The following is a 21,094-nucleotide window of genomic DNA, read 5'->3' on the forward strand; positions in this document are numbered from 1 at the left end:
TTTGGATTGTGCATCTAAAAGTGCGCTTGTGCAACAATGACAACGTTTTCATAACTAATATCTTGCAGCACTCCTCGTGGGGGGCAAATATACATATATGTGTGTGCGTGTGTGTGTGTGTATAAGTGATTTAGAAGCATGTGTACTCTGTCACATAGCAGTTTGTACAGATTGTAGGCTGATTGCAAACAAGGTTCACCATATTTGGACCCCATTGTTAACAAATTACTACTTCTGAGTGCATGTTGTACAATTTTAGTGTGCAATTTGTTCTCTGAGTAAGAAGCTAAGCAAATCCCAGATTAACTCTTTTTGTCTTTTCCATCACCGTCCTCCTCCTAAGACCACTAATGAGAAGTATTTGCCTTTAGCTGGAGCCAGCGGTTTTTCAGATAAATGTTGTTGTTGTATTTTTCATGACTTCGACATTGTTTTCAGCCTGACTTTTATTTTCTATGACAAGAATAAAAGCCACAATTACATGTCCCCAAAAAGCTGTTATATAAGTTTCACCGGTATTCAAGTCTACTTAGGGCTCCTCACAGGGAAAAACAGGTTTCCTCATGTCAAATACAAAATTATCTATGGAACTCAAAATCCCTAAAACACAGACCCGCTCATTAAAAAAAGGGAAACACTAGTGTTAACATGAAGTTATAACAAATTATGGTCACAACAAAACATATTCATATCAGAACACCAACGAACAGCTAAACTGACTGGCTAAATGTAGAGGTTATTTTATCTTTTCCTCCAGAACTAGGTGTGTTTTCTGAGGTGCACCAAGTGAACGCGGCTGCCAAATGGCAGATGTTGAATTAGCTTTGATTCATTTAGAAGATTGATGTGTCCATCGCAACTGTCCCAACACGCCGCCCGCTTCTCCCTGATTCAGCAGAGTCCTTCACAGCAGGCAGACGTTTGTCACCAGCTGGACTCAGATCGACTTCTGGAGCAGCGACAGTGGCGGGATGAAACATGAACAAAACTCCTCCGGCGATCCACAATTTAGTCATCAGCAGGTCTGGGCGAGGAAGAGAGACACTGTACACAAGGAGTTAGAGAAGTGGAGGAAACGCAAACAACATGTTAGAAAAAAGAGACGTCAGGGCGGAGAATGGGGGGCAACGCACAATAAGGCGAGAAAATCCTGAATATAAGGAGAAGACATTATATTTATAAAATAACGAGGAAACGTGAATCGATGGTTTTCCAATTTGACCTTGCCGCTCGAACCACAGTTTGGGGACAAAGAACAGATTTTTTTGTACCATGTGCTGCTGCTGCTGTTGCCGCTTGCCTCCCTCCTGACTCAGCTCACAGCCCCTTCTCTCTGGACCAGTAGCACCAGTATGCTGACACAGCTCCATGTCACTGTGTGCGATCATGTGTGTGTGTGTGTGTGTGTGCAAGCCGAGGTTCCTGCCAGTCGGCCAGCTGCTGCAGAAGTAGGCCAGAAAATTGACTAACAACAGCAGGCAGACACCAGCTGTGTGCGTATGTGTTCAAGAGACACACAATGATCTCACGGCAGTTGTCGTAAAACAGCGCTCGTGGTAAAGTAGGTAGAAGTTAAGAGCCGCTAAATTGATGGCAGCGTTTGTTGATTTCGTGTCATGTTTGTGCATCCAGTCTGCGTTTCTAGGACCACACTCTTCATCATGTGTCCTCCACTCCGTGAAGGTGGTCTAGGACAAGAATCGAAACAATGTCTTCACAAAGCAAGTTGAAGTCCATGGCGAGACATCATTAGACCCAAATAAACCAAACTGTACAAATCCAGTAATAGAACAAGCATTTGAAAGGTTGTTTGCTTGTTGTCTTGCAGACAAACCTGAAAACGCTTGAATACAGACTGTTCCATAAATCTTCATCTGCAGTAAAAACCTCTTCATTATGGGTTCATGACACTGATATTCATAAGTGCAATCTATTAAGTATTTGTAACCAATATAAAAATAAATAGTCTTGTCAATAAAAAGTCTGAATATGTGATCTAATAGCGGCAATCTAATAACTGCTCTTTTTTGATTGGTTCAGCTGTGGCTCAGTTGGTAAAGTCAGTTATAATGCATCTGGAAGGTTGAGGGTTCGATCCCCAGCTGCAAAACGTCAGATGTGTCCTTTATCAACACACTTAACCGCTCTGATTGTGTGGATGGGATTACTTACTCCTGATGGTGACTTTACATAGGAGCCCTTGTCATCAGTGTGTGAGTGTGTAGGTGTGACCTGCGGTGTAAAAGCACTTTGAGTAGTTACAAGACAAGAAAAGCGTAATACATGCTCAATTTCATTAGTCACTTACCAACAGATTGTTTCTGTTTCTGGAAAAAAGTTTTACTTATAAGTTCATTGATCTGGCAACTTCAGAAATCTTTCTGTTTTTGTGCAGCTCTTAAATGTTGAAGTTGGTCGTTTCTATAGTGAATTATAGCAACAGCATGAGGGCAATTATGGGAAAAAGAACATTTATGGTTGTGTTAGCAGTATATTACCTGTGCACATTTTTTACTTACGTGTGTGTGTGCATTTACTGAAGTTCGTAGATATATCTGCATGCGTAGTTTTTGTTCCACATAAAGCTGCTGTTTTGTCCGTGAAGGATTGTGTCTCTGTGACTCTATGTGTCTCCCGTGTGTGTGTGTGTATGTGTGTGTCCCTTCATGCTGTGATTACAAAGCACAAACAGCAGCGTGCCTCCCTGCTGCTCTCTCTGGCTGTCACTAAGACGGAGTGTGTGTGTCGGCCTGAATGGCGACGCTCCCCCGCCGCTAATTATTCATCACACAGGAAGAAAGGTCGGGCGGACGGGAAAACCTCAACGAGCTGCACTAACGAGTTGGCGCTGCAGCGTAAAGAAACTCTTCAGATGAATGAAGGTCAACAGTGCTTTATGTTGGCGATGCAGTCAGAGCAGACAATGGTTCTTTTAGACTGGAGGATATCATTAACAATGCAGCCCAGAAGAGGGGGCCCAAAATATACTTGACCATGACTTTGGAGAAATACTTAAAACATTCTCTTATTTTGTGTTAATTAAGAGCTAAAATTTTATGTTAATTAAGCTGGATCATATGTATTTTTCTCTCATATCTGTGTGGACGCTACAGAAATGAATCCTGGACATATTTGAAGCAGGGCTTGATGGCTTTATTAGTGTTTAATTTTCAAAAGTATATACAAAACTTTTTTCTATTGAAAAACACCCAAAACCAGAGATTGAGACCAAAAAACGATTTGAGAAAATGTTAACTGAGAGAATGAATCGGCTAAGAAGTAGGGCAACTTTATCAAAGACTGGACATTTGTATGCAGTGGGTCCGTTTATAATTGACCAATAACCAGGCTATCTTTCTTTTCTTGACAGGAAGATATATTTAATGTGGGACAAATTCTCATTATATCCCTGTTATCTTTTTCTAGTCGCACAGGCACCCACAAACTACACACGCATACGTTTGTATTTCTATGACAATATCCAAACTTTGTGCAAAAAATATATTTATATTACGTCACATGCACATGTTTCAATGCTCAGAATGTAAACGTTTAAGTCACACACAAACACGCATCTGTGCTGACAGCCGGCATTACATTAGCTGCCCCATTGGTCCTCTAAATGCCAACTCATTGGTTAATGTTGTGAAGCTGCACATCACACGATTAAGAGGGAATCAGGATTGTGTGTGTGTGTGTGTGTGTGTGTGCGGGGGGGGGGGTTTGCCTCACTGTGTGCCATGTTACGCCTGCAGAAGCAGCAGCAGCGTCTCCTGCTGAGACGTCTTGTTTCAAAGGTCTCAGGTGTGACTTCTGCAACAGACGGTTTGCTGCTGCAGTGTCCTCGAGCAGAATTCTTAGTGACTCTTGAAACTCTAAAACACCACTACTCACAGCAAATGCACTGTAAGGGATAGGAAGCATTTTGTTCAACTCTTTAAGAGATAGCTTTTTTGAAGTCTGAAGACAGACGATGAGCCCCTCTCAGAAATTCTCCTTCTACTGCACAGAGCCCCATGGTAGCACATGTTCCTAAAGTGCAAAAATACTATGGATGGTGTTGACCAATACATCCATATTCATATTGATGTGATTTTGAAGTTGTTTAAGCAAATCCCTTTGATTAACTGGATGGATAATTAATGGTTTATATTCATGGCTGAGACAGGGACAGACAGATTGCTTGCTCATATGGGCGATTTACATTGATTTGAATGAGACAGAAAGAGAGAGAGAGTGGTGCTCTGAGCTGTTTGTACATCAGTGTGCCTCTACAGAAACAGAGACGACCAGAAAAGGTTGAAACATTCAGCACTGTCTTCGGCTATTTCAGAGTTTGTTTAGGCTTCATAAGTCTCAATAGGAAATGCTGTAACAGCTATGAAACCAGACAGTGACTCTCTCAGCAGAAGCAGCGTTGGTCACTCGCTCAGATAAGTGTGATCCTAGAGAAGCTGTCGGACTTTAACCTGAGTCAAAGTTGAATTTTTCAACAAGCTCCTTTAGTTGTTCCCCTTTCTGTTTATTATCAGAGTCCTTTGTTTTGCTGCTGGCCAACGTAGCGTGAAGATCTTCGAAGTCTGTTTAACAAGTAGGGATGAATCCAGACTTTTTTGATTGGGGCTGCACAACCTGGGCCGTCTCATGCAGGGGTTGCAATACATTCAAACTAAGGGACCCAGAACAAGTGGAAACAGTTCTTTATTTTATTTATATTTTACCAAAAGTTAGCAGAGTCTACATTCTCCACGCCTGGATTCATAGCTCACATGGTCACATATTCATTTAATTTTTCACAATTTGGATAACTGCTGCCACAGTGTTCTTACAAGATCTTCTGTTTGTAGAGAATGGCTCATTTAGAGGTCACTAAAATGCAATCACCTGGTGGGGGATCATTCAGCAGCACTTCTGAGTACTGATCAATAACAGATCAATGCTGCTCACGGCGGAGAGCAAGCGCCACTGAAGGAGGCGTCGTCTCCTCCAACATGTGATGTAATGAGGCGTTCAATACCAGTTTATTGCAGCAAAAGTGTTTATTAAAGCCGCCGTCAGTACAGGCGCAGGGGGTTTCCTCACATACGCACACACACAAACACGCACTTTGATAATAACTCTGCCAAGTGGGCTGATTGAGTGTCGGATTACCTCTCGCTTGTTTTCATTGGATTACTCAACCTGCGTACCGGGGAAAAGCCTATTAGTAACCATGGAAACAGAAAGCCAGGGTAATCAAAGCTCTAATTACAGAAGCAGGCGGACGCTGCAATCAGCAGAGTGAAGCGCAGCTCAGACAGAGCTCGCTCTTTTTCTGCCTGTCAGAAGAAACTCACTGAGATATCAGCAGCTCAAAGTTATCCTGATTATGAATCAGCTTCTCACAGTTTAATTATTAATTGATACCTGCCTGATATAACATAAAAATGCTGCTCGTACACCATAAACACCCTCTGTGGCTGAGTATAGAAAGTAAATGTGAGGGTTCACTGAAAGGTAGAAACCTTAAACTAACTGTGAGGAGTCACTGGTCATGAAAAAGCCACCTATTGATACTGAAACCTCTTTTCAAGACCATCAGCCAGTCGGTTCAATATTGTCAAATTGGTGTTTTTTTCTTCTTAAACCACTGAAGAAAACACACAAGGACACTGTAACTTTCTTCTCCGACACATCGCTCCCTTTATACGTCAGGGAGAGGAGTTATAATGACAATATTTCTGGCTGTGTCTGGTGAGCACACTGTTAGTTTTTTTCCGAGTTGACAGATAGTATTAAAGCGGAATCATGTCCAACAAGGTGTCTATTATCAGGAGTTTTTTGGGTGGTCGCTATGAATTCCTGATAATGGACACCTTGTCATGCTCTCAAAGTAGGATTGTAAGCAGTTAAGGTTTTATTTAGTGTCTGAAAGGTGAAGGCAAACTTCTCTAAATATCCAAAACAATTCATGGGGACGTTTCCCAGGTGAATTGTACAGTATCAGTGTTTTATCAGCAACAAGTCGACCCTGCGCGATGTCAAACTGGACGCTGAAATCTGTCCCTGTATGCACACACTCGATTCCGCCCATCCTTGTCTGTGCCGTCTTTCTCTCTCAGCTTCTGAGCGACCATCATGCCTTGCTGGAGGGCACGTCAGCATCACTCGCTCCAGCGATCACTTTGCTGAAGTTCTCGATCTTGAGCGAATGTCAGGTTGCGGTCCGTCGTCCCGATCACCCTCGCAGACACAATGATTGAATTCTGAAAAGTTAGGGACGAGCGTTCAGGGCTGATAACAATGAGCGACGGGGAATCTGATCCTCCTCTAATCAGCACTCAGTCAGAGGACGATGTAGTGCAGGAAATAACCCAGAGAAAGAGAGATTACAGCATGTTTTGTTTTTCTTGAGAAATGACAGCTGCATGCAGGACTGTAGTGAAAAAATGTAACCAGTACACGTCTTCAAAATAATTCTAATAAACTGTCCCTTTACTTTTTTCGTTGAAACTTCTGATCCATGCCTTATAAATCTAACAAAAACAGATGAGATCGTGTTCTGCTATGATATATAAAAGGATCACGTTAGGAGAGGAAGCACGTTTCAAACAGAGGTGAGTTAATGTTAAATTATCAGAAACATAAAGGACAATTTGAGTAAGTTCAAGTCAAATATAGTTTTTTAATCTCTCTCACAAAAACTGAATCTAAAATTAAACAATGGTTTTAAGGAAATAATGTGCATCCTTTTGCACATAAATACAGCCAAAATCAAGAATATCCTCTGTAAATATCTCTCTGTGTAATGACAAAGCGTCGCTGTAAAGCCAGAGTCCTGCTGGTTGTGTTGTCGGAGCTGTTTTTACAACAGGCTCACATGGACAGGATGACCCGCGCCTCCCCTTGCGGTTAAAAGCTGTTTTAGTCAAGGACTAGAGAAAAGAAGAATAGAATAGCCTTATCTTGATGGTTTTTAGAGCACGGCCATTCTGTGTCAATTTATGTGCAATATAAAGCAATGAGCTACCTAAAGCATGCTAACATTAGCCTGCTAACACAACACCACATTTCACAGGCAATTGCAGCTCGAGCCAAGGACAAGTTTGCACACAAACTGCAGTCTGTTAATGTTTCATGCTGAAACTTAAAAGGCGACAACTACTGGATCAAAAATCCTCACATTCTTCCTTAAACCCTTCTTTTTCCTATCATCATAAATCTATTACACAAAGGATCACACTCACACACACTGGGGGTTATCACGCAAGGAAAACATGCCTCTAAACACATACAAGAATACATATAAAGAGAAGCACACACACACATCAACCATAGGAATAGATAGAGCTTTTAAGGCTTCAGGTCATCTGTGTGCGACAAACAAAGCAAACATGACGTCAGTGAGCATGCGTTTGTGCGTGTGAATGCGTGCGTGTGTATGTGTGCAGTAGTTCAGATACACACACTGGTTCATGTTGTGTAGTTATTCAAAATAAATCCTGGTATTCATTTTAAAATTCTATTAATGAGAGATTCTTGTTGACCAGCTGAGTTATGTAATTATGTTAAGATTGTAAACGTTGAACTCACATATTGTCTCTGTTTATGTTTTCCTGTCCCCGTCTCTGGCCCACAGTGTGCGTGGCCAGGTTTCAGTGCTGTGATATCGACACGTCAGCAGGTCTCGGTCAGTTCTGGTGGAGGACAAGGAAGACCTGTTACCAGATTGTGGAGCACAGCTGGTTCGAGTCCTTCATCATCTTCATGATCCTGCTCAGCTCAGGAGCGCTGGTCAGACAACAACACACACACACACACACACACACACACACTCCAACTTATGTACTTTACTTGTATTTGTACATTTACTCTGACTTAAATCAATAAATCACTTCTCAGTTTGGTTCTCTTTACAACAGCCACCTCACTTTTGTTAACTTTTCATTTTTGTGTTTTTGGTTTACTCTACATCACTCTCATTAATCGTTTGATTAATGAGATTTGCTTTTTAATATTTGGCCTAATAAAAGGTGCTAGGATGTACCAATTTGGACTGTGTTGCTTGTAGTTTTCTTTGCTACACACACATGAGCCAAGGAAAAAAAACTGTATGTCCCCCATCAGGCCTTTGAGGACATCTACATCGAGCAGAGGAAGGTGGTGAAGGTGATACTGGAGTACGCAGACAAGATCTTCACCTACATCTTCATCTTGGAGATGTTGCTCAAGTGGATCGCATACGGCTTCAAGAAGTACTTCACCAACTACTGGTGCTGGCTCGACTTCCTCATCGTTGATGTAAGTAAACGATCCGCTTGTTTGTTGACTTATCGATCCGTTTAATGGCTCTCGTTATTATGTCTGACTGAAGTGGTGATGATGAAATGAAAGAGTTATTGACGACGATGAAGCTGATGTGTGTGCTAAAGTTAACAAGATGAAAACAGAGATGTTTGTGGATTTCACAGAGATAATGACAACAATAATGACATTTGGTGATTATGATGACACAGGCGGTTTAACCTTAAATAAATGGTGCAAAAGTGATAAAGATGATGACTAGAGCTACTAATATTATCAGAGGAGTTTTCTGGGAAAGGGCACATAAATTAACAAGTACAGGGTATTAAAGTCCTTCAGTCTTGATGAGTTGTTGTTGTTACTACAAGTCACCCTAAATAGCAAAGTGAGGGATTTTCAGGAAAATGTCGGCTGGGACTGTATGTTAAAGAGACATTAAGAGACAAAGAGTGAGAGAAAGTCCAAACAGCCCTGGGCCAAAGGATCAGCAGTGGCTTTTGAACCTCTGCACACACACACACACAAACACACACACACACACACACACACAAGCACACACACACAAAGATGTGTATATTTGGACGCTCACACTCTTTTTTTCACTCTCCCGGGCAAGATTATTCAGAGGAAGAGTGACACACGGTTTGTGATGCACACCATACACAGTGTATGCATGCACTGAGATGGAAACTGCCCACCCCCACCCCTCTCAATCTCTCTCTTTCTCTCTCTGGCTGTTTCCATTGGATGTCTTCATAAATGTCTCTGCGTGTGGTGACGTTTTATTCTGACTGTTATGGCCTGAAGTGAGAAAAAGAGATGCGTATAGTCACAGTGTCATTTATAGAGACAGAAAGTGGTGGAATAAACACTCTCGTCCCTTACTTAAAGCTGTACATGTTTCGCTTTTCACCACTAGAGAGCATAAAAACACAGAAAAAAATCAGACTTGCTTTTAACAGTGTGTCAAATCTGCATTCTTTCTAATGGCCAGCAGGAGGCGACGAGAAGTACATCTCTGTAGAAGTCTATGATAAATTGTTCCTTTTTCTCAGCTATTTATTCCTTCAGGAAACATTTCCCTGTGAGTTTATTTTCTCAATCTGTAGTTTCAAGTCTTCCTCAACACAGCAAGATTTTCATTTTGTAAATTATGGAACAATTTAGCGTGAAAGAGACCAGAAGGAAGAGTATGATTTGGGGTGGGGCTACCAGTGATTGACAGGTATAGCTCTCTTGATACCTTCCTGTTTTCTGATTAATTATTTTTTGTACTTGCTTTTTTGTTGCATTATTGCCTGTTGTCTTGATAAATATAATATACTGTATTCTAAGTTTGAACAGAGCTATTTTGTTGATACAAATAATGTATTTATTGTTTGCATTTATTCCGAGTATCTTAACCAAACTGATTATATTCCCTTTGTTTGATAATGGAAATCCTGTTTACTTAAAGGCAGGGTTGGTATTTTTTGAAAACTAGCTTGATTTTGAAAGTCGCATCTTCTCCGTTCTTTGTATTCTATCACCCACTCCCCTCTGTACTTCGTCAAAAGCCACGCCCCTTACTTACATGCATTAGCGCCATTGGTCTAAAAGCAGATTTCAGCTCATGCTTTGAGTGTGGGCTCGTGCATGCATTTGGTAGAGAGGTTAGATTGGTTCATAAAACATGACGGAGTGGTGACGTTGGTCAACATTTTTACTTGTTTACAACTGCTACAGATAACAGACTTTTTTCAACCGAAATCTTAAAAAGTGTATGTATGTGTATGTAGTGAAGAAAATTACCTACCCTGCCTTTAATTGCAACCATTACTGTTTACATTAAAAGGTCAAACCTGTTCTTTTTCCTACAGGCTTTTGAGTGACAGCTCCTGGAGCATGTTTCATTCACTTGAGAAAAACTACATCTAATTACCTAGTGTTACCTCAAATCCCAACAGGAGCTCTCATTTAGGTCACTTAAGGAAGCAAAATGCCCCAATTGTTCAGTTTGATCCACTTTTGTTTTGCTTTTGGTTTTAAACACTTGGAGACACTCGTGTATTTTTGGAAATAAACTGCATATAGTGTTTTATCATGGAAGTTTTAGTGCTTCTAGTCAGCTGAGCCGATACAGCATGCTTCAGATGATGCACCTGAAATACATTCAAGCTGGCTCGAAGAGCAGCAACCTTCAGTGAAAAATTAAGTCAGTGTGGAAGTGTAAAAGAAACTGCAGGTCCTCGAGTGTCTGATTAATGTAGGCTTTGTACTGGAAGCTCTGGAAGTTCAATTAACACTCTTATTAAACTGTCAGTTTTTACAGCAGAAACATACATGTTTCCAGTCTGATTCAAAAAGTCGGCTTCTTTTTTTACTGGCACACACTGCATGAGAGGTCCATTGTTTAAAACTATCTTATATTGTTTTTTACTGTTTCGATTGTCCGAGGGCTAACACCGAGTCGTAACAGCTCGCGAGCTTTAGATACAGCGAGCAGCATCAGACATTCGCTCCACACTGCATCAGTCAAATATTTTCCTCTTTTAATCAATTCCCGCTTGCGCATCAAAGTTCGATGCATTGAGGCTGTTTGTCAGAATGTTTAGGGCCTCAGCACCTCCTTTTTGCTTCTCACTCGGTGTACTGAAAGTTAGAGTTGTAAACATTTCCAAAGACGACCACCATTGTTTGGCCTCTTCAGAAACAAACAGGTGACGTCACTGACACTACGTCTATGTTTGTATATTTTGCTTCCTTGACCCAAGAGACAATCAGGCTATTGCTGAAAAAAGTAAATACCCAAAATAACTTCTTATATTCTTGAGATGAACATCTTGTCAATTCAGAAGAACAATAGTTAGTTTTCTCCAGTGAATGCAGTACACTTCAGAAAGCAGCTAATACAGAAAAGAGTTATTCAGTCAAGTTATTAACTTTTGATACTTTAATAAGATTTGAGTTGATTTTATTGTCTGGTAAAGCCCTATGGTGAGAGCTGCACTCAGTAGCTGTCATGTAACAGATCCTGTGTAACACACACTCTGTAGATCTCAGTGGTGGGTCTACTGGCTCAGTACATCTCTGTGGACCAGATCACCACCATGCGGGTGCTGAGGACATTCAGGGCTCTCCGTCCTCTAAGAGCCGTGTCCCGCTTCGCTGGTATCAGGGTAAGAACAAGATGAACTCACCTTAAGCTCCGCCCACCCGCTGATCAGAGACCTGCTGCTCAGTGGTGAAAATCAAACTCTCGTTGCGGGGCTAAGCTGGCTTTAGAGGCTTTTAGAGGTGCTGTGCTTTCTGGGTTTGACACGGTGTTGGTCTCATGATGTCATAGATCTGGTTTCTCTGATGATTTATTGTTTAGAGGGATAACCCAAACTTACATTTCCTCAGGCATCACTACTAGTTACAACAACTTTAAAAGGAAGTCCATGTCATTTTTAACCTGGGCCATTATTATTGCTATTATTTTGGGGCCTAAATTATTTATTACTTATAACATCTGGTCAGATTTTTTAAGGTCACTGATATATATATTGAAATAGCAATGTAAGAGCTGTTTGTAGGCTTAAAAAAAAGCACCGTTACCTTTTTTACCCTCGATGAATTGGTTCCAATTTTGTGCCTGTTATTCATCCAGACCACATAATACATTAAAAAGGGCCCAGGTTTAAAATGAGCAGAAATCCCCGTCTGACGCTTTGGCGTTTTTTCTCCATGTAAAGATTTGAACAGTAACAATTCTATTTCTCTCACAGTATGAATCAAGGGTTTTCCCCTTTAGGGTTAACTAAATCCAATTTTTTTTATCCACAGTCCGTCCTGATGGACGCTCAGAAACACTCGTGTTTTGATTCACAGCTCAGAGTGAAAGGTGCTGCACTTGACGTCTGCTGAAAATTAATTTCTTTTTAATACGCTTCTCCTCTCTTTCTTGTCTTCTCCTGCAGGACTCTACAGTCTGCTGATATTTAAACTCACATGTTTGTTTCTCCATAAATCCACAGCTCTGATTGGCTGGTTTTCAGAACCCTTCTCTCTCTTTCCTGATCTTTTATTAGCATAGAAGTTAACTGTCCTGCTCTCTCATCCTCTTTCACTCTCTTTCTATCTCCATCTTTATCTATCCTTGTATCCTACCTTCTCTCTCTCTCTCTCTCTCTCTCTCTCTCTCTCTCTCTCTCTCTCTCTCTCTCTCTCTCTCTCTCTCTCTCTCTCTCTCTCTCTCTCTCCTCCAGGTATCATTGGTCAGTTTGGTGGCTAACACGTTGGGTTATTCAGACTTTGCAGCCATCAAGTCCCTGCGGACGCTGCGGGCTCTGCGGCCCCTCAGAGCCCTCTCCAGATTTGAAGGCATGAGGGTAAGAGTCAGTATTAACACACACGCACAGTAAACACACCTGGACACCCAATTCAGTCTTGAAAGGGGTGCTTGGTTTATACCTCCTTATCTAACTCACCTTACAGGTACTATAAAGTGTCTCTATGAGAACAAACAAACAAAAGAAGAGTAGATGTAAGCTTTTTTTAACCCTTCAATGCAGTTCAAGATCACTCGACAGATTTTGTTTCCTCCTACAGACCATTAAACTAAAGTTATCTCATAACTTAAATACCACATTAATGACACAAAGTGACACATAAATTATCTTTTGTTAAACATTCACCTGTATAATATATTAATGCAACAAAATGTCTTATTTCTAAAGACGTGTATAAATCGAGAGTTCTCAATTTTAATAATGTATATTTATGTGTCCAGACGTGTTTCTATTAATATGAACCATCTTTGTTTTATCAGTGTTATCTCACCTGTTTCATCTCCCTGCCCCCTCTGTATTTGCTGCTTTCTGATTGGTTCATCTCATTGCTTAATATCAGTGTTTCCACGTGTCTGTGATCTATTCCTCCTCTGAGGTTTTCTCTTACAGATGTCAAACTGTGAAAGTGTTTGTGTGAATGTGGTCTTTTTTACTAAGTGAAGAAACTTTTATTCTCTGTTCCTCTGTAATGTCTATCAGTATTAAGCCCCTTTCACACATGCATTTCTTTCTAGTTTAAAGATCATTTCAAGATGTTCAGGCTCTGAAATGTCCAAAAGCTTTTCACACGAGCTCCTCAGGGCGGGAAATAATCTATCTGACACACTCTCAAAACGTGAAGTACTCTGACTGGTTAATGTCACAGTGAACAAATTCTGCTGTTTGCAATCATGCAGCAAACGTGGACAATGTTGTCAGGACATGTTCAGGGGTTTGTGCACGTGTGAAAAGTGATGTTTTTGTAAAAGGACTAAAAGAGTCAGCGTGATGCAGAGACTTCACTCTGCATCAAGAAGTAAATAATGTTAACTTTTAACTTTTTAAACCAGAGAACGTATCTTTCTCCCCATCCTCTCCTTTGTGGCTCTTACATGCATGTAAAACACAAATGACCATAAGAAAACTATTTTATTTACAAAATGTTTTTATTGTTACTGGATAAACAAAACATTGAACACTTATCTGCTTAACACTCAATAAGCAACACCATTGACAAAAGTTTGTTTACACCTGTACTTCCAATTATTGAGTACATTGATTGACAGCTAATCCGTCGATTTTTTTTTATTTTTTTTTCAAACTGGAGGATCAGTATTTTATCATGGATCTCCTCGGTTTCCTCTCAGCAAGGATAGAATGACACCTTAGTTTAAGTCTTAATTTGACAGGTGAGACGCTCGGGTGGAGGTGTGCAGGATGCTGACTCTGGTTCACATCAGGTCCAGGACCTGCGTTGCATGCTGGGTAAAAAAAAAAAGAAATCGCCCATGATCCTCTCTGTTCTTTGTTTGGCTAATAAGATTAGTGCTCGTGTCAGTTTTAAAATGCTTCACGCTCTGCACCACGCTGCTCATTCAGCAGGGGATTGTGGGAGGAAGAAGTGCATTGTGGGTATAATAAGGAGAAGGGTGGAAAAGAGGGTTTAAATTATTTGTAATGTTTTCCTGACATCAGCTGACTTCGCACATCAACAGGAAGGAAAACGCTGATTCTTGCCAGAAAACAGAAAGTTGGAAAATACTTTCACATTTTTAGTCTGAGGGAAAAACGGCAGAAAAGCATCTTCTTTCTCCTGCTGCTGCTATAAGTCGATAAACTGATATATTTGATACGTATGATAATTGTCAATGAATGACATTGTGTGTCTGTCGGTGCAGGTGGTGGTGAACGCTCTGATCGGGGCGATTCCCTCCATCATGAATGTGCTGCTGGTGTGCCTCATCTTTTGGCTCATCTTCAGCATCATGGGCGTCAACTTGTTCGCCGGGAAGTTTGGCCGCTGCGTCAACCGAACCGGTTACATCTACGAGTCCGGCTTCATCAACAACAAGTCTCAGTGTGAGGCGCTCAACGACACCTCTCAGTACTACTGGACCAAAGTCAAGGTCAACTTCGACAACGTGGGGGCCGGATACCTCGCCCTGCTGCAAGTGGTGAGAGAGGGGATTATGGGTATTTATAAAGAGGAGGGTAAGGAGGTTATGTAGGACTTCATATGAGTTTGTGATAATGGTGGGTATGACTGCAAACACATATACACGCATGTTCTGTACACTGTGTGTTGAATTAACATAAGCGCCAAGTGTGTGTTAGCCTGATCGAGCTGAGATTGCCAAGCACGGTCACAGACAACGACGCCATAGTGATGTTCATGTTCAAGTTCATCTTCGACACAAAAGATTAAAAGGAGAAATAGAATGTTGTTAACATAAACTTTCAACAGCTCTGGCCCATGTTTGGTCCTGTTGATTCGTGTGTTGTTTCATTCTGCGTCTCTATTGGTGGGTGAGTTGACGTAGATATTAAAAGTATTCACATTGTGAGAAGATCGTCCTCATTTTATAACACTGTCAGGTATTTGTTGTAAGCTAGCTTGAAAGACCTGAAGATCTGTCATCGTTGATCCTCTCTCACAGTGCGACGCAGGAGCCACAAACATTAACACGGATCTTTGAATGTCCAACAACAGCCCAATAACATCTAAGTCATTTAAGTCGTCGTTTTTTATCATTTACTGTGAGTTCTGTTTATGGCTCGTCAGCGTCTCGTCTTCACCACAGAAAAAAAAAATTGAGGAACATTTAACATTTCAATAACAAAATGAACACTGCTCAGTGACACTGGTTTCTAAAAACTGAAGTTGAATTTTTTTAAGTTGAATTCACCACATTTGCTGTGATTGATAGATCAGTGACAGGTCTGCTGGTTTATGTGTCAATCTTTAGTTCTCAGAGAAGCTGCAGAGGTTTAATGTGTGACACATTACTTCATTACAGGATCTCGAACTTGTTCAAAAATCTTCTGCAGCACTTTTTTTGCGAGAACGTCTTCGGTAATGTAAGTGTCAGGCGGGGCTCAGAGAATCACGATTCATGAGGAGCCTTTTAGGAGGCTTTTAGCACTTAAAATCACTGTGTGTGTGTGTAGGATGAGGCTTCTCCTTCCCCCGCTCAGGAACACAAAGAAATATCACTTATTAACGACTTCATCTTTTCAGAACAGTCGATTTCATCAAGACACGACTGAAATCTTATTACTTAATTAAAACTCCAAAATTGTCCAGACCAGTAAAGTAGAACTCAATGACAATCTATGTTCTTAACTATAAAAACAATAATAATATAATAATAGTGTCACCCTTTAAAACAAGTGAATTAAAAGTGCTTTGACAAAGAAGCAAAAGTAAAGAACTCAAAAAACAAAAAAAAATCAAATCTGACCTGTGGCTCCTTATGAATGGCATTTTCACTCTCTTTGTTTTGGATCCAACACAACATATGTGGAGCACATTGAACAGAATAAACAAATGCATCGAGGCAGATGTGTTTAGGGAGGTAAAATGACTCATCTGAAGCTGGTGTTTTTAAAGAGAGTGAAGTATCTGGTCACAAAGTCATCTTCCTCTGTAACAAAAAGGTTCTCTCTGTCAAGATCCTCTCTGTAATGTTGTCAGCAACTCAGAATAACAATTCAAGCCTGACGGGCAACAAACAACAACTTTTAGTGGACATCATTTGAAAAGGCGCATCTGCTCCAAAGGATTCAATTGCAGCCACGACAGTCTGTTCTGTGGCTGTCCGCTGAGGTAATCCTCTGGGCCTGAGGTATGAAAAAAATAATATGGAAAACACTGGAATGTCCCTTTAAATGAAAGATACATGTGATGTCAATCTGTCAGCACACAGGAGAAGAAACAAGCACAAATTGAAAAGTCGTCTCGAGCGTGGCGCCTTTAAAACAAATTAAAACCGAGCGTTTCCTCCACAAGACGTAGGAGGATTGACTTTTCTGCTCCCCTCTGTCTCTTCTTTCTCTCTGTCCTTTTACTGTCTTGAGCCTTCATTTTCCTCCCACACCTGTTCTTTATCGTCCTCACTTTTGACTTTTCCACTTCTGCGCTCAGCCTCCACCACTCGTCTCCATTTGTCGTGTTAGCTTTAATTTCTTTCCACTGCTTTCCTCTCGCTCTGTGTTTCACTCTTTTGTCTCTGCATCTCTCCCCTCTTTAACCAGATGTTTCATTTCATTTACTTTTTTTAATATCCAACACCTTTTTACGAACAACAAACAGATAAAGCAGCCTTACAAACTAAAATGTTGTTTCTAGTAGGAAAGAAGAATAACATGATTAAAGTGACTTTAGAACTGTATAAAAGTGAAGGCACCTTTCTGTATTTTCAGATATTACTACCTTAATTCATAAAGACATTTTAAATTTTAATTATTTGATATAGCGTCAATGAATGAAAAGAGTCTACAGCAATCTCCTCACAAGGTTTACAAATTATTCAAATGCTAAGTGAAAACGCATCAGCAACTTTTTAATTGCTTCATTTTTTTTCTTAAATTGGTAATCAATTTTGAACAACAACAACTTATTTTCAGTTAAGTTATATGGTTTGTTTAATGTTTTTTCCTCTAAATCTGTTGAGTCTTGCGTCGCGTCGTGTTCTGTCGTTGGGTCGTGTCCTGTATCATATCACCCTGCTTTTTATCCTAACAAACAGTTCTGCGTCATATATCGTTTTGAGTCACGATGTGTCTTTTCATTTCTTTTGTGACACAACATATCGCATTTTCTTGTGTTGTGTAACACAACATCCTGTCGTATCATCATATTTTATCACACAATATCATATCGTGTTGCATCTTATCGAGCTGTATCATGTCGTCTTCTATCTCATCATATCACATTGTTTTATATCATATCGTGTTATCTTATCCATCGCATCAGGTTGTATCATATGGAGCTGTTTCATGTTGTGGCGTATAAAGTATCGTACCATATCACATTGTGTTGGATTGTATCATATATAATATATCATACTGTACCAAATTACATTTGGTCATTTCTTATATCTTATATCATTATATTGTATCATATCCCATGATGTTGATGATCACATCGTACAGCTCACATCATTTTTCAGTAATTCATTTACAGGAAATGTAACTGAACAGTTAAAATTAAGATAAGAAAAACACAAGGCTGAATATGCAGCTCTCTGTTTGTGTCTGTTTTCACCTGTTCTCTTTCTCCTTATCATTCAATCTCACTGTCGCTTGTGTATTTCTGTTTTCTCTCTCTCCCTTCCCTCCTTTCTTGTCTCCGAGTCCTCCCTTATTAAACACAACATGAACAAGGCAAATTACAACCACTGCAACCCCACTTTTCCTCCGCTGAGTCCTCCTTTTTCCGTCTCTACATCACTTAACTTTCTTTCCTTACAGGCTTTCGTTTCCCGCCTTTCTCTTTTTCTTTCTCGCTCTCCGTCGCCCACCACAGGAGTCCTGAGAGTCTCCAATCAATCAGCGTCTGAGAGGCTTTTATTTTTAGAGCGACTCTAGCCAAGTGGGAGGGAAATGTAGAGATGGAGGGAGAGAGAGAGGACGAAAAAGTAGTGTAAGGAAATAAAGGCTTTATACAACAAATGGAAAGAGAAACAGGAAGTTCAAGGGAAGGAAGAAAGAGCAACAAAGAATTAAAAAGATGAAGGGAGAGCAAAGTAAGTAAAAAAAGAAGACGGACAGGTGTAGGAGGATGGAGGAAAGGTTTGGAAGTAAAATAGGAAAGATGAGAGACTAAAAAAGATTATTCTGAGGAAGAATATGATAGAGTGAAAAAGATGCAGACTTTGGGTCTGTGGACATTTTTATTTCAATGCCTGAACTATTCAGTTTTTTTAGATAGTTACTGTGGGTTTTTTTTTTACCTTAAATAAAATGGCAGGTGGAAGCACAGCAATATTTAAAAGAGTAAGATTTACTTTATTGATCTCCGCAATGGGAAATTCTGTTTAAAGCTGTCTTATTAAAGACAAATCCATATACAGTAGTGTTGTGTCAACCACACTGGCTTGAAACACATGAACCACACTTTTCCATGAATCCATCCCCCAATACTTTGTCTCTATCTGTTTGCCAACCCAATGGTTTTACACTTTACTTGAGTGACAAATCAGGATGTGATTCAAAAGACAATCGGTGTTTAGTTTTCCTGATTTCCTCGAATGCATCAGATATGATTGATCCAACTTCCACTCAACACAATAAACATTTTGATCAGGGAAGTTGTTACTGCAGCAACATGTCCGATGTTTCCTTGGGCAAGACACTAAACCCAAAAATGCTCGCCGGCTGCGTATGAATGAGATTAGTTACTCACCATATAGTTTTTCTAGATGGATGCCTTTTGAATAAAAAGAGTCAGTAAATATATGGGTTTCAAATTAGCATGGTGGAAAATCTAATACACTGTGTTTTGACAGGTTTTTTTATTTTTTGAGGTGATTGGATAGAGGGACCGCATTATCAGTTTTTTCCGCCCCTTTCAGTCTTACCTGCATTTTATGAAAGACACAGGTGAACTCAGATCTCCTGTTCCCTGTTATTATGTGTGTCAAGTGTGTTCTGGGTTTTTCTGACAACCTCGATGTGCACATTTCCTGCACTTGAGTGAACAAGCGAACAAAAAGGACCTCAATGCAGCTTTCCCATTTCATCTGAAAGTTAGAAGACCTGCAGAGCGCGAGAGAGCACCATGGAAACACCACCGCTCTGTTTTCTCAATGAAAGCCCAACAAGTCTTTATATGGACTTCCTTCCTCAAGACAGAGGACTGAGATAAGACGAAAGAAAGAGAAGGTAGAAGGAACAAGGGAAGATGTGAAGGAGCACAATTTTTTGGTCTGTGTGGGTGTCTGCAGCTCGTCGCCATGGGTTACCACCTGCTATTATTATGGTCTCTCCGATAAGTGTGGGGAGGTGTACCCTGTAAAAGATGACCTGCTCTGAGTAAATGTTTTACTAATGGATGTGAAGTGTCTGTGATGATTCACTGGAAAGATAGTCTGGGTGTAAAACCTCTGATAGAAATGACATCCACAACATACAGCAGTTAGGAAACAACAGAACAACAACGAAACAACAATCATTTTATAAATATGACAATCATTTTAACCTTAAATCCTCCTGAATTTAACAAAATATAAGTCTTTCTTTACTGTGACTGAAACAATGACAAAACATGAAAAAAGTATCTGTTTGCGTTCACACATGCAGCTGTTCCTGAAAATATCAGGAGTGTCAGGAGTTTTATAGAAGCATCAGCTTTGAACTTTGTTGCATTTTTTTTTACAACAGTTTATTTAAATAGGACCTGAGAATCTCTTTGTGCTCCCTAAAAAGTCCTTCATTGATTTTGATAACTTCCTTGAATCCTTGATTTAACACCAGAAATAACACCTCCCTATCCTCATTTTGTACACACTCACTTATATGGGATATAACTTACAATTAGGCTAAATAGAATGGCTTTATATAAAAAGAAGGACACAAAAATGTTGTCAGTGTTCAAGTTCAATATTGTAATTAATTGTTCTCTTTTTTTCCAAGGCCACCTTCAAGGGCTGGATGGATATCATGTACGCAGCGGTTGACTCAAGATCGGTAAGTTTCAGAAGATTTTACATGTTTCGGAGTCTGTTTGTCCTCCAGGTGAGATGGGATTCAAATGAAACACTTGAAAATGGATCAGAAATGAGTGTTAATATGTGTGAACTAAGATCAGGTTTGAAAGAAAGAGAGATCAAGGAATAAAGTCAGGTTAAACTGAATACAGTGGACGAAATTAACTGTTGAACGCTGGATTAAGGACATCAATGTAGAAGAGTTTGGATGTGATTGGAGTAAATAAATAAAGTGAACTTAAATTTCGTAGAATAAAAAGAGATTAGAGACTTTAATAATTGATATTGAGGGAAACATGATGTGAAATATGGGTACATTGACATATGTGTGTGTTCCTGTCAGGTGGAGGAGCAGCCTATCAAAGAGATCAATCTGTACATGTACCTCTACTTTGTCATCTTCATCATCTTCGGCTCCTTCTTCACCCTCAACCTCTTCATCGGTGTAATCATCGACAACTTCAACCAGCAGAAAAGAAAGATGAGTACCACAGCAAGAGACGGAATATTACAAATGAAATCCTAAACAACACAGCCTGTTTGTTTATTTATTTAGCGACATGTGTTTATTCGCTTCAGTTCGTGGAGTTGTGAGTCAACATGCCGCGGCTCGGGAAGATAATAGAGTATATTTCTGTTGCTCTGTTTACTTAGGAGGACAGGACATCTTCATGACGGAGGAGCAGAAAAAATATTACAACGCCATGAAGAAGCTTGGATCCAAAAAACCTCAGAAGCCGATCCCCAGACCTCTGGTACCAATGGACTGTACAAACAGACAACAAATAGAGCTTTATATATCTTTTTTTT

General features: G+C 40.1%; 1 protein-coding gene across 1 annotated transcript in view; it reads left to right on the forward strand.

Moving 5' to 3' along the window:
- LOC306835389 (sodium channel protein type 3 subunit alpha-like) overlaps positions 1–21,094 on the forward strand; it is a 169,690-nt gene that overhangs the window by 142,728 nt on the left and 5,868 nt on the right. The window contains exons 27-33 of the mRNA XM_079361877.1: positions 7,619–7,773; positions 8,107–8,280; positions 12,513–12,635; positions 14,474–14,749; positions 20,211–20,264; positions 20,628–20,769; positions 20,939–21,039. Coding sequence (XP_079218003.1) covers positions 7,619–7,773; positions 8,107–8,280; positions 12,513–12,635; positions 14,474–14,749; positions 20,211–20,264; positions 20,628–20,769; positions 20,939–21,039 — 1,025 coding nt within the window. The remainder of the gene's footprint in view (positions 1–7,618; positions 7,774–8,106; positions 8,281–12,512; positions 12,636–14,473; positions 14,750–20,210; positions 20,265–20,627; positions 20,770–20,938; positions 21,040–21,094) is intronic.

The sequence above is a fragment of the Symphodus melops genome (assembly GCF_947650265.1).
Source record: "Symphodus melops genome assembly, chromosome: 14".
In the NCBI taxonomy this organism is placed as follows: Eukaryota; Metazoa; Chordata; class Actinopteri; order Labriformes; family Labridae; genus Symphodus; species Symphodus melops.